The following is a 26,855-nucleotide window of genomic DNA, read 5'->3' on the forward strand; positions in this document are numbered from 1 at the left end:
TTAAAGATTAACTGCAAGGGGAAAAGAACAGTAGGAAAAGCAAACAAAGGAATAAATGTAGAAAAAAACAGTATGTTTAAAAAATTAAAAATAAATAAGAGAAAAGAAAAAAAAAGGCGGGGGGGGGGGGGGCGGGAACTTCACAGAACTGCAGAAGCCCAATGTAGAGGCAGAGGTTTATAAAAGCAATAAAAAATGTTTTTTTGTGTGTGTGTGACTGAGGAAAAAACGTGACTGAAGGGGTGGGGTGGGGGGAAAGCTCAGAAGAAAAAAAAATCCAAAAGAAGCTACAGAACAAGTCAAAACATAATAACAACGAATGTTTTTCTTGAATCACTGCTGTCAGACTCCTTTTCCTCACTGGGAGTTACTGTCCACTCACCTCCTTAGGCTGCCCTCTGACACTGCTGATCTCTGACCTGCTGTGGGGGCAGTTCAGACTCTTATCTAGTCCTATTCCTGTGTGTTCTTGCTTCCAATGTCCACAGCTAGCAGGACTAGTGTGTTTTCTTTTGTGGCAGCTCTCAATGACCTTTTATATATTCCACAGACACAGAGTCTGTCCAATTGATTGTGTGGATATAATGTGCAGCTTGTACAGCCAGTGGGAAGGTTTTGGGTCTTCTTCCTTAGTCACACTGCCCCTGGGTTTCAACTGTGGTTTTATTTCCACCACTGGATGTGGGTCGTCCACTGAGGTTTGCTCCTGGGGCTTCCCTGGAGGACTTGGGTTTGCCCCCATGAGGGCGAGGTATGGAGGTGGTGCAGCTGCTTGGGTGACAAGGGTTCTGGCAGCAGCAGATACTGAGGAGAGATGGCAGCTAGGACAGCAGGAAATATAGTGCTCTAGGAGGATATGGCAACCAGTATTGGCCAATACACCCCAGTATTCTTGCCTGGAGAACCCCCCTCCCTGACAGAGAAGCCTGGTAGGCCACAGTTTACAGGGTCGCAAAGACTCAGACACTATCGAAGTGACCCTGCACGTAGAGACGCAAGATTTTTTTGCCTGTGGCAGCTCTGCCCCAGTGAGAGTTGAGCTTGAAGGTGACGCAGCTGCTTGGCTTGCTGGAACCCTGGTGGCGCCAAGTTGTGCAAGGACACAGACTGCTTCTGCCACAAGCATTATGGCTTTATCAGAGTCTTTTTTTGAGCCTCTTGCAGCTGGCGATCAGAAGGCCTCTTTAGCCAGTCATTCTCTGTAGCTCTGCCCATTCAGGAACTTAGAGGGCTCTCTTGCCTGGGGTCCTTCTCTACTGTTCAGAGCGCCAGGCATATAGAGGGGCCCCCTGGCGGGGGTCCTGCTCTACAGTTCAGTGCATCAGGCGTTTGATGGGTCAGCCTCTCTACTGTTCAGCTGCCAATGCTGGTAGTGTGGGGAGAGAGACGTTATAGTGATGGCTCCACCCCCTACACGTGACTCAACAGTACTGCCTTGCTTCCATGGCTGCCCAGCTTTCCTCCACAGGCATTTCCCACCACAATCTCCTCCCTCACATCCCCTAGATCTGTCTCTCCACAGTCAACAGCAGACCTTGTCCTGGGATTGCTCCACAATCCCTAAACTCCAGCTCCCAGCTGCTGCATCTTCCAGGAGACCTGTGTCCCTGTCTGGGATATGTATGGCTACAGCAAGGACTGTCTGACTCTCATTCCATTTAGGCTGCCACAGATCAGCTGTTTCACTCACAAACCTCTTTTGAAAAAAAGTCCCATTATGAGGGAGGAAGACAGAGTAAGTAGCTAGAGAAGCATAGCTGAAGAACTTTTTGGTTTTGTTTGTTGGTGTTTAAAGATAGGAGATGTGAGTGCATGCTAAGTCACTTCAATCGTGTCTCTTTGTGGTCCTATGGACTGTAGCCTGCCAGGCTCCTCTATCCATGGATTCTCCCAGCAAGAATACTGGAGTGGGTTGCCATGCTCTCCTCCAGGGGATCTTCCCAACCCAGGGATCAAGACCCTGTCTTTCTGCAGGTCCTGCACTGCAGGTGGATTCTTAACCACTGAATCACTGGGGAAGCCCAAGATAGGAGACATAACCACTTAGATGCCAAAAGAAAGGAGCCAGCTAGAGAAAAGACTTTGAATTTAAGTCAAAGGATAGCTGACAGTGTCAAACTTCCTTGTTTGACACATACCAGGTACTGTGTTAAGTGTTTTCTTATAAATTACCTTATCCCTACCCACTCCCCTGTCACTACACACAAACACTTCAAAATATTACACCCTTATTTCCCAAAAGAGTATAAATCAAAAGACAATCTCTAGAAATTTTTCCTTAGTAAACTGCATTTCTTTTCTAACCCACTGGTATAATCCTACTGAAACTCTCCAAACTGTAAATACAATAAACTCCCATGATAAAGGGAATTTGGATATACTGCTATTGATTTCTGGGCTCTACTCAGCCTGTTTCCATACTACAGTCCATATAGTCTTGGTTCGAGAGTGGGAGAAGGACAGTGCCTTACAATGAAACCCTGATTCAGGAAGAAGACAATGGAGGGTGGGTCCCTGAGTCCCCAGTGTTTTTCCAGATACTCCCATGAAACAAGCACACACTACCTGAGAAATACTTCTGGAGTCAATCTGAAGTCCCAAGTCACAGGTTGCAAACACATCCTTGTTTAAACTGAGTACACAAACATGGCTCAGATGGTAAAGAAACTGCCTGAAATACAGAAGACCTAAGTTCGATCCCAAGATCCCCTGAAGAAAGTAATGGCTACCCATTTCAGTATTTTTGCCTGGAGAATGCCATGGACGAGAAGCCTGGCAGGCTAGTCCATGAGATCACAGAGTCGGGCATGACTGCAACTGAACATGCATGAACGTCAGACAGGATAACCCTGAGAATATGATACTTAATGCTACAGAATTACTATATATTAAAAACGACCATGATTCCTGGTCCAGGAAGATTTCACGTGCCACAGAGCAACTAAGTCTGTATGCCACAACTACCGAGCCTGTGTTCTAGAGCCCAGGAACCACAACTACTGAAGCCCGTGTGCCCTAGAGTCCCCATGCTCCACAAGAGAAGCCACCGCAATGAGAAGGCCGTGCACCCCCATGAAGAGTAGCCCCCACCTGCCCCAGTACAGAAAAGCCCATGGAGCTACAAAGACCCAGCACAGCCAAAAATAAAAATAAAAAATTGTTAAAAAAATGTTTTTTTTTAAACAACACGGTTGAGAATAGCTAGAATTCTCAGAGAATAAACCACACTGCCTTAATTGTTTCCAGAAGTAGATGGATTATTTGGCAGTTAAGTTTATATTCTAAATAAAATATGATTTTTGACTATGTTCTAAATAGAACAGGAAACACAACTGATATTTATTAAATGTCTACTGAAGAATGACTAAATGCCAAGAGAAATGTGACTTCTATGATAAAACACAAGAAAATATGGAGGAATGATCTCTATAAATATGACATTAACCTCTATAAATATAACAGCAATAGAAAGAAAAAATACTTCATTATAAATAATTAGTATAACTTCATGAACACATTGGATTTTGAAAGATTCCAATCACTGAAATGTAACAGAATCTTCTGAAACTACTTCATTCTAATGAATTACCAAATTTAAATATTAGAACTTTTAAAAAGCAATCGTAAGTATATCTACCTTATATTACTGAAAAATAATTTACAAGTGGCTATAAATAAGTGAAAGAGTTCAGAAGACAAGAGCTCATATAATGTATTAACACAGGTTAATTGAGAAAGTGATTTTTAAGGCATTTTAAAGTGTGTCAGATAGGCAAAATGAATTCAAAATAATTTAACAAAGTTCATTATGTGTGTGTTGGGGGTGAGAAGGGAAAAGACTAACGCAGAAAACTGCGAAACTACTACCACAAAATCATAAACTTTGACAACCTGGGAAATTCCTAGTGACTACAAATAAATGTGAATAAATAAATAAATTTATTAACCTCTGGTTTCTGTGTCATCACATTTTAATGCTCAAGTAAAAATTCTACCTAATCAATATATTATGAGGATGAAATGCTAAAACATAGTTAGCAAGATGTAATAATGTGGTTTACCACAGAAATTTCCACATCTTAAAAAGGTCACACTGTGATTAACGACATGAATTTTAAGTTGTCTAGCTGAGCTTTTCCTACGTGTAGATTAACTGAAGTGCCTGTTTCAACAGTATTATTATCAAGTAAGCGTAATATATGTGTTCATTTTTCAGTAACTTAAGAATCAATAATTTGTCTAATGTTCATTAGAAACAACAATTCACACAGTCCTCTGCTAGCGCTGAGCAAGTTTACTCTAAAACTTACATCATGCAAGCATGAAAATTTGGAAATACCTTATTTCTTTGCCTTTTTTCCCTAAGTAGCCCATCTAATTCTCAACTAATCTAGTAAAGGGTTCTCAGTTTTAGCATTACTGACACCTTTGGCCAGAGAACTCTTAATCTGGGGAAAGGGGTCCTGTGCATTTTAAGATGTTTACCAAGCATCTGAACTATTTAGAATTATCTCAAAGATACAGCATTTACTCAGTTTTTAGTACACAGGAGAAACAATCATGGTTTTCATATGCCCAGCGAACTTTTTTGCGAATCAAACCCTTTTCATATAGTCTGAGCAGGGTTGACACTGCACCCTGGAGCCCAAAGAAGAGATAAATAAGCCAGAGTATTCACTCAACTCTTGGGTCACACTAATTACTTCTGGTTGGGTAAGATTCAAGCTGAGTCAATAGAAGCTCTCTCTAGGACTTTTGCTAGAGCAAAGCGGGATGGGGAAGTTCTCATTTTTCCTGGTTCCTGACTAGGATCGTGAAAAGTGTCAGTCATGAGCTCCCAGGAGCCATCCTACCTTGTCTGACAATAAAGGAAAGAGGCAAAGAAGAGATATCTAATATTATAAAAAGCCCTAAATCCAGTTTTATTTGAAGACAGATTAGCCAGAACTTCCTAGTAAAGCAATCAAGTAAATTCTTTTTTGCTAAAGCTAACTGAACTCAGTTTAAACTTTGTCACCTGCAAGCAAAAGAGCATAAATGGATACTTTCTGAAAATCTGAATAATAAAACCTAAACATAAGGATAAGATTAATGATTTACTGGACATTAATGTTATTTATCGAGCATTTTCTATGTGCCAAACACTGCGCCCCTAAGTGCCACACATGACAACATCACATGTAACTCCTGAGAAAAAGCTCTATAAATACTTGCTATTTTAAATATTTGCTATTTTTTAGATGAGGAGAAAAAGCAGGTAAGTAATCTGTCCAAGGCCAAATGCCTAGATAGCCTCAAGTTCACTGACTCCATATAAGTTCTGTTAACACTATTCTGCAACCATCGAGTAACTCAAATGTTTACAAAGTGTCTATGTTTTAGATCACTTGAGGTATACTAAGGATACAAAGCTGAATAAACAAATGATTATAATATACTCTGTTAACTATAAACGATCACTTACATAAATTTAAGAGAAAAGCTTTATCAATATCTCTTCAGGATACTCAGTAATAGGGTTTAAAGCAATGAAAAATTCTAATCAATCTGCCAAAGAACTTCTTACTGTGTGGATACCAAGATATCATAAAGTCTTGTGATTCATATCAAAATCACCCAAACTAAATGCTCACCCTTTTGAATGTGCTCACCAAATCGATGAAAAATACTCTATAAAACTTTTTCTATAAGGAAAAAAGGCTCTAATCAGCACTATCCCTTTGACAGTTTTATTTCATAGTGTGGTTTACTGAATAGTTTAACAAGGGTTTGGTTCATGTGCACAGGTTAACCTAAATGCAGATGAATTCTTAATCATCATGACAAAGGTATGAATTTCTATTACAGAACTATAAAACCGAGGAAAGGACCTGAACCACAGTGACTCCTCTAAAGCAGTAACTGTGTTAAATCTCATCTGATCCTCCTACAATTTAACATGCTTAAATTCTCAGAGTAAGAAAGCATCCTGAAAAAAAAAGAAAGCAATTGCTTTCAAAAATTAGCTAAAATGGAAAAACATTAAACCAAAACTAGAAATTGTGATCACTATTCACTGTGATATCTAATAAGGCAAAAATGTTAAAAGACAAACATATTAAGAAATAATTAAAACTGCCTTTAACTGTAACGTTAACTTGTCACATACAAAAAAATAGAAAACCCAATGGATCATTCATTTTTGTACACAATTACAATGATTTACAAAAACTGCACAGAATTTCAGTATACAATAAGGTCATTCCATATTAATACCTTTAATGTTCCGATATATTTCAGAAATTAACTTGAAAGCTATTACTAGTGTGTTAAAACATTTCCGTTGTCACTAGAATTTACTAGAGCCTGTGATACTCCCATAATGACTTCTCATCTGGGGCTCTGCCCTAAAAGCAGATGCTTAGAATATAAAGTAAGTTTTCAGAGAGAACGTTAAAAAGAAAACAAACAAGATGACTTTTATAACTCCCAGAGGCTCTGCATATGTAAGCTGAAATGTGGAAAAGAAAACTGAAATAAAAGAAATGAAGAAAGATTTCTAACACTGAGTGATGTCACACTGCCCATGAACTCATTAAACACTCTCTCTCTCTCTCTCTCTCTCTCTCTCTGGAACTTTCACAAAGTGGATAATTTGAAATAGACTTAAAAAAAAAATCCTCAAGTATTCTGTTTTCAGAAGTTCAAGTATTTAATCTTTATGACGTACCTTAGCACTATTAGACAAAAAAATGAACAAAAAATCATGCAAAATTTAAGTACACAAGTTTGTTTTTCCAAATTAAATAACACAAACAGCAAAACACTCAATATTAATAATATTAAAAATTTCAGGAGCAAATAAGCTTTTTATATCAGTTGTTTACACTTAAGTTTTTTTAAAAATCTGTCAATGGCTTCCACTGGAACAAAATAACCTACAAAATAACCTTTTAAAGTATAAATTATAAAGGTTATAAAAAGGTATATTCAGAGTATTTAAAATATAAAAAAAGATTAAAAGAATGTCTTAAGTCATCTAATAACACAATACCAAACATGCATTCACTTTTCTTTTTTGGCTGAAGAAACAGAAAATATTCCTTACAGATATGGTGTAGGGGTCTTCTTTCATAAATCATGGGGTAACAAATGAACTGTCATGTTCTTATCCCATTATAAAAGCAGTTCATCAAATTCCTGCTTTTTAAAAGCATGAATTCAGCTATGTAAATATATGAATGACCCACCTTTTTCATTTTCTTTGTATCTACAAATGCCAACTGGAATCTCTGCTTGAAACATGGAGCCCACCATAATCTCCTATTTTAAAAAATATAAAATGTTAATAAGATGGAGTAACAGATTTTATGTCCACTTTCTAGATTTACCATCTTCCTGGGTTAACTGTTCCTGGTTTCTGTCATAAAATAGTTACAACCAATTAACTACCTCAGAGGAGTATTGTGAGGATGAATGAGTTAATAATAGATAAGAGCTTGGACATGATTGGATGAAAGTATTAGTAATAATGATGGGGTGAAATGCAATATAGACAATGGATATGAACTTTACTTTAAAATATGGAGAAAAAGAAATAAAAGTGAATTCTTGTAATTCAACTAATAAGATAACTCTAAAAAGCAGAAAGTCAAATTAAGGTATTTTCAGAGTACCCACTCTAAGCTATGGTCTCTGAATCAGCTTCCCTGGGAAACTGAGAAATGCAAATACTCAGGTCTTACCCCAGACCTACTGGACCAGAAACTATGAGGATGGGACTCAGCAATTAAGTATTTTAACAAGCTATCCATATAATTCTGACACACAATGAAGTCTGAGAACCAGAGCTTTAAGGTAAAGGAAATAACAAAAACAGTTTGAATAAAGCCCAGTAGAGGCCAAATAAATAAAACTTCAAACCAGATGGATAGGTAATCAGTGCCTAACTTTCATTAAAACAATGTAAGATGAAAGCATAACTTCTCCCAAACATAATTAAATCTTATTTTAGGAAATCTGGTAATCAATCTATATAGTCAAAACACAAGTTAGGGGAAACTGGCTGTTCAGAACGACAATTAGAGGTCACCACTGATGAGAATTTATTAATGTAAGACATAGGGACCAAGATTAATTACATGGGCCCTCTTCTGTCTGTGGCTAAGTGTTAACACAGTTACTATATTTTCAGAATAAAGACTTACGTAGGAAAGGTATGAAATCATGGTCTAGTAAGTTTAAATAACTCCTGGGATTTGAAGAGTTCCTCTCTCCTATTACTGTTTCCCACTGATGCTAGAGCTTCATTTTATCTAGTGTAACTTCAAAGACATGTCTATGTAATAAATTTATTGCTGTACCTGTACAGGAAAACCAGTTAGTTTTTCTAAAAATACCACACACGCATTTTCTCTACTCATACATAGGAATTTTCCTTATATCTTTCACTATAAAAAAGATTACCCTATTGTCACTTCTTGTGCCCCTTTTAAGTTAACTCATCTCCACCTATCAGTGAATAAATAGTCAAGTTATCAACCCTGGCTGGGGTGCTTCTATAAATATTCAATGTCTGGATCCATCCTAGACCAAATAAACTCGAATCTCTAGATGACGGCCATGGTAATCAGCATTAAAATTTCTTTAAGTGATTTTAACATGAAGCCAGAGTTGGTAATTTCTAGCTTAGTATAAAGAAAAGACACCTCTCCTTTTTCCTATTGCATTCAGAAACTTTTCACCTTAAATTTGTTCTGTAGGGAAATGAAGGAAAACAGCACTTAGGAGCATTATGTACCAAGTATCTATGCAAATTTTTTATTTAATCCTCAACAACTTCAACAAGGCTGAATTTGCTGTCCCTATACTGTATGTAAGGAGATGAAACTCAAGAAAATGAGTTTCCTTAGGATCACACTATTAGTAAATTCTGGGCTATAACTTGAACTCAGGTTTGATTTCAAAGCTGTTTCCTCTACCCCAGGTTTCAATAAAAATTTAATTTTGTCTTACAAGCCTTAGAAGATTAATCTCTGAATCCTGACAGCTTTTTACAAATGGCACTAAAATAAGACAATCTGGATTTACTTTATTATATAAATCTGGATTTGCTTTACTACGTAATTTTCCTGAGGACGGGACCAATACTTCTAGTAATGAGGGCTTTATCTCCCCCATGTTCTCCCTCCTTTGAGTTTGTACTGCTTCATTTAAAAAAAGAAAAAATTCAAGGCTCAATCAAATACTCTATGGGGACACTCCAGATACAAAATCAATTTATACTGGAGAAAAAACAAACTTGGATATGTGGTAGAAAATAACAGTTTAAGATGATTACCAAAGTTTCCAGCTTCTCTAATTTTAATTTCTGCATGATTTAGTAATCAGAAATGACTGAAGAACACGCTTAAACAAGTTACACAAATAGCAACTTCTGTGATCATTTTTTTCCTGTCTTCAGTCCCATCATTTATTCATTAATCATTCAAGTTATTAGTAATTAATACATGCACTGTGATAATCTTTCCTTACCACTTTAACCCACACTGATGTCTCTCTTTTCTAAACCTCTCTCTGTGGTGGTTTAATCGCTAAGTTGTGTCCAACTCTTGCGACCCCCATGGATTGTAGTCTGCCAGGCTCCTCTGTTCAGGAGATTCTTCAGGCAAAAATACTGGAGTGGGTTGTCATTTCCTTCTCCAGGGGATTTTCCCTAACCCAGGAATCAAACCCAGGTCTCCTGCATTGCAGAGAGATTCTTTATTGATTGAGCTACAAGGGAAGCCAACATCTCTTTAGAAACCCATAAATATATCAATTCTGACTGAAGCCCATAATCCTCGGGTAGCACAGTCCAAGGTCATTTTAATACTTCATTCTTCCCAGCTGCAACTACAAATATACAGATTTTTCCTTATTTTAATCCACAAAGGGGGTTATCTCTTAAGTGTCCCCCTGGCATCCAGACCAGACAACTTCAAAGAAACTAACAAACAAAACACAGGGAAGGATCAAAAGTATTGACTAATTAAGTAAACAATCATGACTTAAAAAGGCCAGAAAGGCCACTCGATTTTATATTTTGGGCTATTCTGCTTCCCCATAAACGACTGTTTATGCACTAAATTCAGAATCAGACCTAGGGAAAAGAACACCAAGGGAAAAAAAACCAAAACCCTCAACAGAGATTCTAAGAGATAAATCAGGTATCTCTCTCAACAAGTATGACATCACCTCTTATAGATGACTTGTCCTAATCAATTCTACATAATAATGTGACACTTCTTCCTAGTAAGTCAACTGTTTGGCAGCAGCTTAAAAATTCTTCAGTTTAACCATGAGATTAATTATACACTTGTATAATTAAAGACCATGTCATTATCTTTAAACTCATTTTAGAAATTAATTATGGATAGTTATACCAAAGTCCAAATCTATCTCTTCACACAATATACTTTGAGCTGCGAGTATCAACATTAAAGTGGGATAGAAAAATCTGTAATCTAACTCATCAAACAAAATTTACTTAACAAATACCATAGCCTCCACAATTGTTTTCTCAAGTAGATATATATATACAAAAAGAAAACATCACATGTGATACTTTTTACAGTGTGGCTAACAAAAGTCTAGTTCCTAACTAGTTTAGAAATTTGGATTTGTAATTTTGCTTTGAGTACCAACTTGTTCAACAAAGTATGATTTTTTTATATCGTTATTTATAAGAAAATTTATGTTATTTCTCACCTGGATGTATTAAGGGAAAATCTGAACATATATCAAACTTTTGGTAAAAGAAGATACTTGGCTCTTTAAATATTAATTTATCTAAGTTTTGGGAAAATATGGCTCTAACTACCTTTTTCCAGTCTTCTGATGGTATATAATCTTCATCTTCTTCAGATTCTTCTTCTATTTCACTATCTAGAATAAGTAAGACAATAGTACTATAAAATGATTGCTTAGCCTGTCCATTCTTACATCTACCATTAAATACTTAAATATGCCAAAAAGTATTTGCAGAGGTAGGTCAAGATATTTTTAGTCAAATATTACCCTGTCAGTTAAAACAAAAACAAAACTCATACACCTTCCAGGACAATCTTCTTAGATAACTATATTTTCATGAAATAATACTCTACAAAAAACTTTAGGGAAAAAATTGATTCAGAGTCAAGACAATCTGTTTCTAAACCTAATTCTGCTTCCAACAGCCTGGTGACAGAAAAACTATATGATCTCAGTTTCTTCCCTTATTAAATGAGAGTTGGGACAAAATAATAGTTTCTGAACAGTGCTCCTTAAAACACTTGAGAATGCTGTAACATCACTTTGGGGGAACACAGGAAGAGAGTGCATGTGTATCTCCCCAACTTCTGTTTTATTCAGAGCAGGCAAATTGCTATTTGTTTACATTTTGAACTAAGAATGCCTTTACATAAAGGAGCGGGAAATCTGAAAACCACTTGATTGTCAGCATCTTCTCAACTCTACAATGGCACACAAAATTCAAAATGGTAACATCACACACAGAAATTAATTCTTTCTATGGAAAAGCTAAGGTGGGCACTGTATGTATAGTTTCCATGCATACTGAAATAACATCTGAACTATGATATATTATTTCAAGACGCAGTCACTTAGTATCCCACTTTTAAGCAAATTTTGGCAATGGACCTGCTCCTGGTTTAACTAGGGGAAAAATACATTTTCTCCAAATAATTAAATGTAATTAATTTCTCTGTGCAGTGATAACACTTTTCAGTTGGACTGTATCTCCAAATGAAAAATTCACAATAAAATTATCACCAGCAGCCCTACACTGACCTCTAAACAAAAATGTGTAACAGAAGTCATTCACACAAAGCAGTAACCATGTTTAATCAGTTTTTACTTTACCACACTTCAGGAGAGGTTATTATATTGTATCCAAGTATTTTTCTTTTTTAAATATAGAAATTTAAACTACATATTTAAACTAACAACACTAATGGTTAACTTTTTCTTACCTTATTCCTAAGGTAAGGATTCTTGCTTAGAATGAAAACATTATGGAGTAGTGATACATGCAAATATTCAAGATACATACGTTAAATGTTGTATCGACTACTGGTCAATGACTTTGAGGAGGTAGAAACATCAGCAGAGTTCTTTCTCTGTACAATATATTCCTACCTCAAGGGCCAACAATTTCTTTAGACTTGGGAACCACTGGTTAGAGAAAGCAATGCTTATGAATATTATCTAGACTGAGAGGCAAAGAAAGCAGAAAATGGAAAACTGAGGAAAAGACTAGGAAAAATAAAAAAGATGACCATGAAACAACAAATTTAAAGAACAGTCAAGAGTGGAAAAAAAGGAACACATTCAAAATCAGGTATCATAGTGACACATAATAATTACAGTAGCATATTCATGGACAACATGGCACCAGTACAACTAAACTAATAATCTAGAACAAAATCCCATTACTGATGAGCGAGATTTCCAAATCAATGAATTCAGAGTATTGAAAAAAAAAACAGTAAAATATTAAATAGCAAAGATCATATAAAAAATAGTAACTAATAATACTTACTTGTATCAAAATATTTACATCGACGTGGACGGATTATTTCCTGGGCATCTTGAGAAGCAACAGATTGAGATGGATCATCATTGGAAGACTGAGTTTCATCCTCTTGACCTGAGGAATCTTTTATATTCTCTTCCTGTGGAATAATACATTAAATCTCTTTAAGAAAAAAAGTGCTGCAGATGAAAGGTCATAGTATTCCAGATAAAACTAGAAGACTATATGAATATACCATGGTTACACAAGATGCTAACAGTAGAGGAAGTCGACTAGAGTACAAAGAGATGCACTGAATTATCTTTGAATCTCTTATGCAAACCTAAAGTTATTTCAAAACAAAATAAAAATGAGTACAATTAACCATTATTACTTAAAAAAACAGCATTTTAAAAGTTGGTACAAATTTATTTAGAACAGGCATTAAAAAAACAGGAATGACAGAGCAAACTATTGCCTCTCTGGAGTAGATTACAGGAAACTTCCAATTTGCATTACATATGTCTATATCTTAAGTTTTATATTTAAATATATTGCCTTTAAAGTTAGAGTGAAAAGAAATGACAAAAACAAGCAATCAAAATCAATGTATCAATAAAATTTTAACTTCAGGAAGATAAAAATATATGTATAACCTTACTTTATTTTCCCCACTACATCCACTGTTATCATCATTATCAGCATCTTCATCATCTTCTTCCTCTTCCTCTTCCTCCTCCTCATCTTCTTCAGGTAGCCGAATAGTACTATCATAACCATAAAGGCTGAGAAGTTCATGAATCGGCATGTCGCCTTCCTAAATAGACCGAACAAAAGTTAAAGTTTTAACAGATGACATTTCATATTCCTATCATTCACAAATCTTAATACAGCAGAATATTCTTAGAACTGTTATCAAGAATTCACAAATCATAAAAGGTAAAACAATATAATTCTGAAACCAGAAAAACCCTAATCTTTATTATTCTTTTCTGCTTCAATTCAGTGACTGTACACCAACAATCGGTTCACATTTACTATGAGTACCATACATAATTTGGGAGTGGGGAAATAGAAACCAAGAAAGGGGAATGAAATTTAGAGCCCAGCCCAAACACATTAAAAACAGCAATAACATACATGAATGATACTGGATTACATCAGCCATATATTCTTTCCTTGGGTTATATAAAATCATTTCATGTAATCTTTACTGTACATCTTACAAAACTGTTGTGTTATCTCCACTTCATAGATAAGGAAACTGAGGCCAGCAGATTAAGCAATTTCTCCAAAAAACACACAAGTTACAAGTAGTGAAAACAGATTTTGAGTCTAATTACAAAACCCCATACTCTTTAACAGTGTATCAGGATGCTTCAGTCAGGGACCTGAACCTCCCCCCAACCACAGAAAGCACACTTTCCTGAGGGTGAAATGAAGAAATATCCACATGTTATGAAATGAAATGAGATTTCTGCAGAAGGTACTCATTCTAGTCAGTAATAAAGTGTTACAGAGTATCAGGGAAACATGACAAAATTATAAAAAGAAAATTTAACCCAAATAGTCTGAGCCTATAACATACACATACACACTCTGAAGAAAAACTTAACCGAGTCAGTTTAGAACCTAGAAAAAGGATAATCGTGAAATAAGACTTTGTATTTCTCCAGCAGTATCACAGTCTTGTTCATGGACAGAAACAAGTCTAGCCTGTGTGTGAAATACCTTCTTATAATGAGGATCAATACATCAGATTGGAGGATATAACCTGATGATACTAAATAATTAGATCATACAGTTAACTCCCATCACTCAGAATTTGTGTGTAAAAAGCAAATAACGATAATTTGGAAAAAATTTCCTTAGAAATAGGAAGAAAATGCTGTTTAACACTTCTATTAATATTTCATACTGTACATGGATACTGTAGTTATAAATCAGTTTGTGAATCTGTTTCTGAAAGAAATCAATGACAAGCTGGTATACTTAATTGACTTAATTATTGTGACCTTCAAAGTACAATAAGAGATAATGCTTGAAGTGTTCAAGGATCTAGTCCCTCCAGATACCTGGTCCAGTATAAGCATTTGGTACAAAGAAACAGAAATTTAGGAATTAGGAGTCAGGATTTAAGAAAAAAGAACTTCAAAATCAAGAAAGAAATAAGAATATGATGTAGAAAAGATGGGTTAAATAAACAATCATAACATATAGCTGCCATCACATCTTCTATATGCCAGGCATTTGTGATAAATGCTTTGATTCACTACCTTATTCTCGTTTCTTAACGAAGTGAAAATATTATACTATCTTATTTGATCTTTAAAAGTACCGGATGAGAGTGGTACCTTTATATGTAAATAAGAAAACCAAGCAGAGAGAAACATGATGTACTGACAGAGACTTTATTGTAATACCCAGAACTCTTAATCTCAGCTCATATTTTCCATAAACTTATTCTGCATCGCAAATTAGAAGCAGGATTAGCAACTGAAGTCACTTCTATGAGCTAGACGCCACTGAGGTCACTATCATGAATAAGGGCCAAACCAAGAAAAACACTTTAGTGTAGGCTTGCAACCAACATTACCATGGACCTTGAGAATTTACCAACAGCTTGTTTCATAATATTTCGTCTTTAAGATTACCTTAATATGCTGTTACCTCTAATTTTTACAACTGCGTTTAACTGATACTTTGAGAGATCACCAAAAGAGGTATGATTACCAATAAAATAAAACATGAGTTTAAGCAAACTCAGGGAGATAGTGAAGGACAGGGAAGTCTGGCCTGCTGCAGTTCACCGGGTTGCAAAGAGTTGGACCTGACTTAGTAGCTCAACAACAACAGGCTCTCTACCTTTGATCTGTCTTATTCAAGGGCAACAGATTCACCTTGAGGGCTTATTTAAACTTACAACTGAACTCTCAAAGATTAGCAGGGCTGAGGTGAGGCGTGAGTTTCTGCATTTTTTAAAGTACCAGGTGACATTGATGTTGTTGGTATGAGACCATCTGGAGAACCACTCTCATCATTTCTAGGATAAGGTAACTGCAAACCAGGCTTTTCAGTGGAACATAATAAATTGTGATCATTATCCTTAATAAAGCTTGTCACTAACAGCTGACATCTAGCTCAGTTATATGTCAAAAAGATAAGTAATCTACCAACTGCATGGAAAGAATTTTTCTTTCTTTTTTTTTAACCATCATTTGGAAAGTGGAGTATCTGACTTCCATGGTTAAGTCCAAGATTTTTCTCTCTTGGCTACACATATGACAAGTGTGACTTGTTTTATAAAAATTCATTTCTCAAAGAAAAAGTTGGCAACACCCCCAATACTGACTAAGCAGAGAACAGAGTAGAGTCAGAAGTGATTGATCAGTGTATTTGAAAGAGAAGTGCCTGAATTAGAGAAACAGTAACAGAACTGGCAGAGAAAAGTCAAGACAAGTCAAAGAAACAACTGAACGACTACAGAAACAAAAAATGAATAAGCAGGTTATCCTGATTTGCAGTAACTAAAAATAATAAAGGGCTGGCTAGTTTTCTTTTACCTATTTTCTCTAGTTTTACTTAGTTTCTAAAGGCATCTGTCATAGTCTACTTTTGATTCATTTGAGAGTAGCTGCTGAACAGTGATTGACGCTATAGAAGGGCTTTGGGAAAATTATGCACACAACGTATTATTCAAGATGAACCTAGGCAGGAAGAAATTTAGTTTGCTAAGTTGGAATCCACTGCTATCATTTATGTGAGTATAATCAGAATCTGAACTAAATTAGTGACTGTGGTAAAGAACAAACAAGAGATCCCACAGAAGAAATCAATAGATTTAACCATGGGTTAAGAGTGATCAAGAGGTCCTTGTGACACTGATCTCTAGTTCCAGATATTCCTTAGACCTAGATATATATTCATATGACATCTAAAAAATATTAAAAGCAATAAACATCTAAAAAAGTTTTGACAAACTTCTAAAAAGTTTACTTTCAGTCAAAGCTGGTTTTATCACGTGTCAACAAAATATGCCTGCCTAGTCCATCAAGTGGAGAAGGCAATGGCACCCTACTCCAGTACTCTTGCCTGGAAAATCCTATGGACGGAGGAGCCTGGTAGGCTGCAGTCCATGGGGTCGCTGAGAGTTGGACATGACTGAGCGACTTCACTTTGACTTTTCACTTCCATGCATTGGAAAAGGAAATGGCAACCCACTCCAGTGTTCTTGCCTGGAGAATCCCAGGGACGGGGGAGCCTGGTGGACTGCCGTCTATGGGGTTGCACAGAGTCGGACATGACTGAAGCGACTTAGCAGCAGCAGTCCATCAAGAAAATTCTTGCTTAATACTGAAAACTAAAGAATACGTAGTGGTATTATGCTTTTCTTAGTAATCAACTTTTAAATTCTGTTGCCCAATATCAAGTTATTACGAGTAAGCAGCAAGTTAGAAACAACAAATTAGTAAGCAACAGCCATGATCCACATAGTATTAAAAAGTATCTTACTTGATCTAAGGTATAAAGGGAAGTCCTAACAGCAAACACAAATACAATAAAACCCCAAATCAATTTTGCTGAGTAATCTCCAGTTTCAAATTCAAGTATCATTTCTTGTTGTCTGTCAACCAGTCCTTTCTTTCTACATTCATTTTTCCAGAAACGTTCTTTCCTCCATTCCAAGCATGTATTTTGACTGGCAGTTTACCTCCTGGACTCAGAGCATCTAACTCAATTGGAATCACTGCATTCTCTGACCATTCATTTGAAAACGGCACATGACCCAAGCTTGAACATAATTTGTTTCCCAATTTTTACCGATAGCAGCTAAAGAATATAGGCTGTATCCCAAGCAATAAATCTTAGAGACTGAAAACTTACAACATATGACAAAAATTGGACTGAAAAAGGACACCAGCACGTAAAAAAGTGTCCTGGTGGCACAGGAGTCCCTGAAGTCTAGACCTCGCCCCACCCTTAATGAAATTACATGAGCCTTACAACTAAATCTTCATTTTGCCTAAGCCTGCTCAAAATGGATTTCTATTATCTGCCCCCAAATATTTGAAATAAAAAGTAATGCTACCCTGTAAAGCAAAAGTTGTTATTCCCCTCTGGAAAAAAAAAAAGAGAGGATTAAATTGGCTGACAGTACACTATACTAGGACCCATCAGTTACCTGTTCCATAGACTTTCTCATTAGCTTATACTGCCAAAGTCTATGTTCTACCACATATTAAAGGGCTTTCCTCAAATTAATGGAAACATCACAATAAACTGTTCCCATTCATACAAGTGTTAAGAAATGGGAGGAGCAGGGTGAAAAAGATTATCAATCAAGTACAGGGGTTCTCCACAGTATTGGCTGCAGTTTGTTACAGATTTCTTTGAGAATTTTATGAATAACTATTAAGATTTGAGTGATTATCATGTATCAGACATTTGCTAAATGCTTTACATATATCATCTGTGTAATAACACTGAAGCTTAATCATGTTAAATAACCGGTCCAAAGTCACACACTGATTAAACACTGCAGCTGAGTTCTTAAAAGAGGCAGTCTGACTTACTACTTTACAGAGCCCTTATATACATATGCATACTCCTTTCCTCGAAACATGACCCTAGGTTAAGTGTACATCATTCTTAGGGACAGTGAAATAAGACGTGCTGGGTTGACAGACTATAAAAATAAGGAAACCGGACAAAGTACAAAATGAATAAAAATACAGGCATGTGGACTATACTTGCATATTGTGCTTTTAAAAAGTTGTCTAAGTATTACAACAAAAAGAGGGACAATCATGTCTGTAAAAGCTGAAGGGAGACTAGCTGGAGGTGAAAACAGCATAGACTTTTTCAAAGACAAACATGGTATCTGAAATTAAATTTGACATTTATCTTCAAGTAACAGGGTACAGTTACCAAGCACCACCAGCAGTACTGTAAGGATGGAGTGGTATCTGTCTCCTAGCTGCAGAGAAAGTGGCTCCCTCTCCCTCACATCAGGGGATTAGTCATTTACTGCACGTGGTAGCAGATGATGGCCGTTCAAGGGCCATCTGGTGGATGCTGCTGCTGCTAAATCGCTTCAGCCGTGTCTGACTCTGTGCGACCCCCATAGATGGCAGCCCACCAGGCTCCCCCATCCCTGGGATACTCCAGGCAAGAACACTGGAGTGGATTGCCATTTCCTTCTCCAATGCTTGTAAGTGAAAAGTCAAAGTGAAGTCGCTCAGTCGTGTCTGACTTCGAGACCCCATGGACTGCAGCCTACCAGGCTCCTCTGTCCATGGGATTTTCCAGGCAAGAGTACTGGAGTGGGTTGCCGTTGCCTTCTCCGATTTGGTGGATAGACATCTCTTTTTATACTTGTTGTGACTTACCAGGAAATGAAGTTGGGAAGAAGGAAAGGGACTGATTTTCAGGCAAGACCTAAGAGACAAGAGTGACAGTTCCTAAGGTAACCAACCTCTTAGACTGGGCTTTGACTATAAAACTAGGAAGAGATGATGAAGACAGTGAATTCTTCTTTATAGTACCCATGTTGGAGCTTTTTTCTTACCTGTATAATTCATGTGTTGTGAATAATTAAAAAAAAAAAAACTCACATTTTAATCTTTATTCTCTAGTTCTGGAGATTCACCAAGTAAAATGTGCTTAGCAATTTAAAGTATTAATTAACATTGTTATAACATGATTTCGCAAAAATACAAATAAAGATAACAGCTGATCCTGATCTCCTTTCTCTGAAACAGACTGCTACTGTTCAAAGTGAGATGGTGGGTTTTAAGTGTACATTTGAAAAACAGAGTTAAATCTGCATATCACCATTTTTACAAGCTAAAATTTACTATGGGAATGATTCTGACACCTCTTCTAATATTATCAATAAATTCTAACCTGTACAACTAATTCTCTTAAAACATTTAAATGATAAACTTTACTAAAATGTCTTTTATACTGGTAAGACTCACATATACAAATGCTAACAATACATATCAAAGCTAGTTTTCACTTAAATTTTAGAATTCACATTAATGAACTTAAAGCTACAGGCTATGCAGTCACTGATACTCCTGAATGAAACAACTGTAAAAAGTTTACCACATTACATCAAAGGTCTTTTTCATGCAACCGAAGTACCAGGTATAAACTACCCTACCAATTCCTGACATAACTATAATGTTTTACTTCTATAAAAGCAAATCAGTCATCAATAACAAAAACTTGCTCCTTTTGTTTTAAATAAAAACAAAACTAGTTTGGTTTGGACCTAAAGAGTTTACAACTATAAGAAATCCAATATACTTGCCCTCTAGCTTAGCTGCAAGCTACAGATGAAAGCACTGGTGATTATATGCTACTTACACCTAAGCCTTAATTACTCCAGGAAAAGTTAGAAGTAGTTTCAGAGAAGGTTAAAGACTGTCTGGTTGAACAGAATGATAAAGATTGGTTCCCTTGTCTTTCTCTCCCTTTGTATATATTCTACAAATAATTCTATTTTAATTATTTTTTCCAAAAAAAGGAGCATCTGAAAGCAGATTTTGGGGTTGTAACAGACCAAGGAAGGAAATTGAATAAAGGGAAAAATAGGAAAAGACCACAACATGATAAAAATTTTAGCAAAGTCCTGCAGTAATTTCGTACTAGTTAAATATAGCAGGCCATTTTCTGAAATAAAATAAAAATTATTCCACCTCATAACCTATTTTGACCATACTTGATTACCTCTTGAGTAATTACTTACTCAAATTACTTGAATAATATAGAATGTGAAAAAATGGAAAATATAAGATTTTCTTCCTTTACCTTTTATCCCATGGATGGGTTATTTAGAAAGAAAATATATCCAAAGTGGTAAATTTCTTTGAAACAAGAGGCAAATATTTGGAAATAACTGCCTTTCGACTTCATGAATACATGAAGCAACCATGACTGACATTTAAATCAACTGTTTCCTTTGATGTTTGCCTAGGTTCTGAATCATCCAAGCAAATTATACTAGTCTTTTGAATGCTTTCTAGCCTCTCCTAAAGAATGGTTCTGAGTCCAGATTCCTCATGTGCTTTTTAACTCATCCTTGAAAAGCTTTTTAACAGCTCTACACCATTACCACTAAGATCAATGCTGTTGTCTGGCTTAAAATAACAAAATATTGAATTGCTTAGGTTTATGGATTAAGCCAGTTTTAATTACTACATGATCCAAAATGGAACCGACAAAATTTGACTTGGTCTGACTATTTTTTTCAGCTCTTTAAAGTTCCGAACTAAAATTCTGAAGCATAGATTAATCTTTATTACTATAAGGGTATAAGAATTCATTTTTCTGTGACATTATGTACTCCAAATGCTTAAAGACTGGTGTATGTCTTACTTCTTTTTGTTCTGAAGTGCAGCAGACTGTACACGTAACACCTTTTAATGATAACATACCGAACTGATTTATCCATTCATTCAAAAATGAATTCAGTGACCACTCTTGCTATGTGCTACGAAATATACTGGTAAACAGACTATCCCTCCTCTCATGGAACTAAGGAGAATATAGACAAAAACTTAACAAACATATAATTACAAATTGTGTTACATAGAAAGCAAGCAATGGATGGGGTACAGCAGCTAAAAATAGCTGACTGAGGCCAGGAAAAGCCATTTTGAGGAGGGAACATTAAGCCCAGACTTGACAGATACCACAGAGTGGAAATGAGGTAAAAAGCCTTGAAACAGGAAAAAGCCAGCACATCTAAGAACAAAAGCAGCTAACATAGCTATAGACACCATGACAGGGGCAGTGTAATACATGAACAAAGGACCATATGTAGGTGGCCTTGCTGGCCAGGGCAAGGAGTCTGAATTTTCTTCTGGTATAACAGGAAGCCAACGAAGAGTTTTACACAGGAGGCTGACATAAACTGATTTATATTTTGAAAAGTTCATCATGGTTACTGTGGCAATACATTGGAGAAAAGTGGTAAAAGAGGACATGAAGAAACCAGTTAGGAAGCTACTGTATATTCTAAGCTAAAAATGATGGTGACCTGGGCTTGAGGGTAGCAGTAGAGATGGAACAAGAGTCAGATATTTCTGGATAGAAATGATAGGCTTATTTAGGAACAGATATTGAGAATGAAGGAAGATGACTCCCTGGCTTCTGACTTACTCAACAAGGTATATAGAGTGTTGGCATTTTTTACTGAGATGGAAAAAACAGGGAAGAACAGGCAAATGAACAGAGGATCAATCAACAGTTCTGTTTTAGACCTTTAAAATTTAAAGATGTCTACTGAGATATCCTAGCAGAAATGTCAAGCAGGTCGGTAGTGGACACAGCAAACAGGATAATGCTACAAAAATAACTAAGAAATACTAAGCATACAAACACAACAAGATTAGATCAATCACCTACTAATGAGCATTTTTAAACATGGTGTGCATTAATGATGATGCAGATCTGAGCCCACCACCCCATCCCAATTTTGATTTAGTATGCCTGGGGGAAAGGCACAGGAATGCATATTTCTGAGGAAGTTCATGGTTGATTCTGATGGGGCTGACTGATCTCATACTACACTGAGGAGTACTGATGGATGAAAACAAAGCCCAGAACTGAGAACTGGGAAATCCCAAAATTAAACCTTGAGGAAAGGAAGACAAGTCTGCAAAAGCCACTGCAGGAACAAGAAGATAGGGAAAGCTACCGTGCAGGAAGAGAGTGGTAAACCATGCTGAGTATCTCTTGAGAGTAGAGAAAAAAGTGACCAATGGTTTTAACAATGAAATCACTGGTTATCTTTACAGGATAGGCAGAGACAATTTAGGGCACATTACAGAGTAGGCAAGACATGAGGAAAACGATGACAACTCTTAAGAAAGAGTGGCATGCTTCTGAAGGGGAGTAAATAAAAGGTGCAGTAACTGGAGGAGGACAGAAGGTATGTATGATGAAATTCAGTACCCATTTTAAAAGTATTTTTGATCCAGTACCTGTGGTGTCTTATCGAAGTAACTACTGAATACTAATTCATATAATAAAGTTTCTTTTAAAAAATGCCTTCCATTTCAAACATTAAATATCCCACCTATGGCCACATAGAATTTCTCAGTATTGATTTTATATATAAAATACCGCTTTCCCCAAAATAACATAGAGAACTAAAATTTAAAGTGTTTCCTCTCTCCATAAAAAAGTTATAACCGCTTCATCCTCTAGCTCTTATTGTTATTTACCCTTGCAAGATCCTCTATTTCAGAACTGAAGTTTGTTTCTCCTTCCATCATTTCTTCCTCTTCTAATGTGCGTTCATCATCAAAATCATGAACCAGCATGTCAGCTGATGGATCAAATTCATGGTCATCTGATGTTGCTGAACCTCCTGGTAAAGAATATTTTGAACAGTTTGGTAAACCAAATTATGTGTACCTTATTAATATTAATGTATATGTTATTTGAAACTGGATATAAGTCAAGTAAAAGTACGAGGGAAAAGCTATGCACAGCAAATTTTATTTCTTGTTTTCTGAAATTCCTGCCTTTACTTATCACCCCCCACAAAACATCTTTAAGGATTTTTTTTACCCTGTTTTACTTCTATATATTTATAGTTGTAACTATAAAATGAGGGTAGGGTGTCTGAAGAGTACTGTAATCTTCCAAAGCTTCAGTTGTAAATAGTGGCTATATCAAATAAAAATGATCTTTTGTGTGAAAAAAAAAATCACAATTCTTAATTACTTGACTAATAGTTAACAGACCCAATAAGTATGAATATAGAGTTTGAAATATACCATAATTTGAATATATAGCCTAGGGAAAAGTACAGCTGAACTCAAATATTATTCTACTAGCACATCCACAAAAATATACACTAATATGAAAATAGCTGTCTTTAACTTAGTTGAAGTAACCCAAAGACAGAGTATAAACAGCAAAGTTTATTAAAATTGCATATAAAAGTGTTATGAAAGGTATTAAAAATAATCCAGTAGGTAACTTGTATAACTAATCTATTTTTAGCCTTGTGGCTGGAGAATATTGCTGAACTCAATAGGGTCAGAACTTTTAACAGGAGATTGCAAATGCTGGGCATATATTGAATATAATCTATAAACTATCCCCACTATGCCAAACCTGGACAAAAGATTGTTTGCAAAAGACTGTTAACTAATAAATGAGTTATTTAAATAAATGAAAAAATCAATTAGCAATTTACTTTTATCAGTTAAAAGTGTTAAATGTTGTATCAATAGATATACCTACTCTCCTACTTCATCTTTGAAGAAAACCAGTAAAACAAAGAAATACAGATGCTGATTTCTTGGAAAATCAGACAATTAAGAATAAGGGGGCACCCAAGACTCCAAAGTTGTTGTTACCTTCCAATATTTTTAGCATTAAGAACCATTGTTTGAGTGTTTACTATGCGTCAAATACTATGCTCAAACACTTCACGTACATTATCTCACTTAATCTTCCAACAACCCTACGAAGTAAAAATAAAAACTTGAAGTTCAAGAGTTTAAGCAGCATATTTAAACTCACAGAGCCAGCAGGTGCCAAGAATGGAACTTTAATTCTGGATCTGCTGATTCCAATGCCTGTGCTTTTACTGCTCTTTAAGGTTCCTGTTTAGTCAAGAGTTTCAGAAGCAGTAGATATTCTGCCTCAAAGAATACCTGACGAGAACCTATGGGTTACCAAAAGATGAGTAAACGGCAGGCTAGGTCAGAGGGCAGAGCACTCAGAAGTCACTGTGCTCTTGGAGGAACAGAACAAAATATTGCTATCAAATATAAAATAATGAAATATATAACTGCTAAATCAGCTAGTCTATCTTGTACAGTACAAATTAGTTACCAAAGTCTTAGAGCAACTTATAAAGCTAAAACAACATTTAGAAAAGTATTATCTTAATTTCTTCTAGAAATGAAGAATAACGTGGTACACTTTTAGAAAGGAATCTTAGAACTGGGTGAAGGACTAGACACAGGGTTCCCTAAGAGCAGTTTGAGAATTACTAATGTAGTTATAGCTTTTTTGTCCCAATCATTATCCTTCTTTCTCAGTTTTCAATAGAAAACAGTCCCAAACTTTTCATTTCACACAGCAATCTTCTAGGATGCTTAGTCAGTAATTATGTATTCCTACAGATGTTGCTATACTTTTCTCCCTTGCTGGCAGAAAAATCCTAAAAAACCTCACGCTACCATTTTGCATATTATTATCCTAATCATAATATAATTCCTACTGAATCCAAATATTGTTAAAAATAATTATGCTTAATTTCTAACTACTTACAATCTTTTACCAACTTAAAAATCAAGCTCACATGAGAAAACAGTACCAAATCACAAGTATTATACATATACACACACACACACACACACACACACACTTGAAGTCCCCCATTTTTGTTCATTATTTGCAAAGCCAATTATATTTAAAGCCTTGTTACTTTAACCCTCCCATTATATAAAATTACAAAGTGTGAGTGAACGTTTTCTCTCAACACTCTTTAATTCCTTTCCCCACACCTACACTGTACCATTCTCTATAAACTTTCAATTTCAGGTTTTTTTCTTGCCTTAATCTTGACTTCTTTGTTTCAGTTGACTTCTTTTTACCTTGTTCTTCAAGACCAACTAACCATCCTATTCCTTTCTGTTAATTACTAAGGCCCATCGTTAGGTTATCTCCTAGGGAAAAGAATCCCAAAAGTAAATTATTAGGGCTAAGGAGTCTGGTGCTTTGTGTAAATATTTTTCTTCAGAATTAATGCAAATATCCCTGCTTTATCACAGAATTCCATCCTACTGCAAAATTACTAGAAATGTACCTTACCTCTTTGCAATGACTCAGAAAATAAATTCAGTTTGTAGTATATCATGTGGACTTATTTAATCATTCTATTACCTTCCTACCCTAAAACCCAACCTCTAATGGCTACTGGATGTAATTAGTTTACACTGGTGGAATCAACAAACTACTTAGCCTGGGTCACATGACTATTATTATTAGCATCAATTCCCTCATAGCTCAGTTGGTAAACAATCTGCCTGCAGTGCAGGAGACCTCGGTTCGATTCCTGGGTTGGGAAGATCCCCTAGAGAAGGGAAAGGCTACCCACTCCAGTATTCTGGCCTGGAGAATTCCATTGACTGAAAAGTCCATGGGGTCGGAAAGAGTCGGACACAACTGAGTGATCTTCACTTCAATTCCAAAGTGAAGATGTTACAAAGGACAAAGGACAAAGGACACAGCATTTCACCAATGGACCAAATTTTTTTACATTAAGTTTCTATTTCAAATTTCTCCACCAATTTTTTAAATTGCCTACAATTAGCACTACTTGTAAGAACAGTAAACGTTTCTGTGGACAGGAGACTGATGCACCAAATGCTGTCTACCTCAAAAGATGTTCCTTACTCTGGAAACAAAAAAATTCATCCTATTTGTATTAATACAAGCATTCAGCAAGTAATAAAAACTATCAAAGACATTTGTTTTCTTCCAGCTCCACTGTTCTTCCAGTTCACCCTAAGCTGTTTTAAATGCAACGGAAACTGAGAAAGCCACTTATTCATATCACTTTTAGAGTGATTATTTTTACGTACCTATATATTACCTAACAAAAGTCTTGAAAGTTCACAGAAAAATGTTTAAAATTTGATCTACTTGCAAAGTCACAACACTACAAAAACTAAACCTATCTTTTCAATGAAAATGATTTCTGTATTTGAGAGAAAAAAAGAAATAAAGGCACAATAATACCATGTCCTACAAAGGATATGGTAATTTGATTTATCTGAGGTCAGATTATTTCCAACTTCTTCCAACCTACTTCCATCTAGAACGTATTTATAAACAAGAAAAAAAAAACAAACCTTGAGTTTCAGAAATGTCACAAAGCCTAATAATGTACTTCACTTCCAAGAATATCAGAAAGTCATTTTCAGCTAAAATAAATAGGACAAAATCAACTGTCAATTTGTAGTACAAGGAATTGGTGATGGGCAGGGAAGCCTGGCATGCTGCAGTCCATAGAGTTGCAAAGAGTCAGATGCAACTGACTGACTGAACTGAACTGAATCATTTAGAAGGGATCTAGAGTTATTTCAATTCAACTCCTACCTGACACAGAGAACAATGATTTGTGTTCAAGAAAAGGACCCTGAACAATTAAAAAAGCCTTATATTATTTTCAGTATTTTCCAAAACTTCCTAAAAGTTTAAACACAAAAAAGTGACTGCTTCAATGATCTGAAAAGGTCAGTAATATAGCATTATTAAATACGCAATGTGAGATGTTTTCAAA

General features: G+C 35.8%; 1 protein-coding gene across 1 annotated transcript in view; it reads right to left on the reverse strand.

Moving 5' to 3' along the window:
- The window catches only part of MIER1 (MIER1 transcriptional regulator), a 65,113-nt gene that overhangs the window by 21,995 nt on the left and 16,263 nt on the right, over positions 1 to 26,855 (reverse strand). Inside the window, exons 6-10 of the mRNA XM_052637497.1 lie at positions 22,771 to 22,916; positions 13,194 to 13,349; positions 12,560 to 12,692; positions 10,841 to 10,905; positions 7,230 to 7,302 (exon numbers count right to left, since the gene is read on the reverse strand). Of these exons, the coding sequence (XP_052493457.1) occupies positions 7,230 to 7,302; positions 10,841 to 10,905; positions 12,560 to 12,692; positions 13,194 to 13,349; positions 22,771 to 22,916 (573 nt within the window). The remainder of the gene's footprint in view (positions 1 to 7,229; positions 7,303 to 10,840; positions 10,906 to 12,559; positions 12,693 to 13,193; positions 13,350 to 22,770; positions 22,917 to 26,855) is intronic.

This window comes from Budorcas taxicolor, chromosome 3, assembly GCF_023091745.1.
Source record: "Budorcas taxicolor isolate Tak-1 chromosome 3, Takin1.1, whole genome shotgun sequence".
NCBI classification, from domain to species: domain Eukaryota; kingdom Metazoa; phylum Chordata; class Mammalia; order Artiodactyla; family Bovidae; genus Budorcas; species Budorcas taxicolor.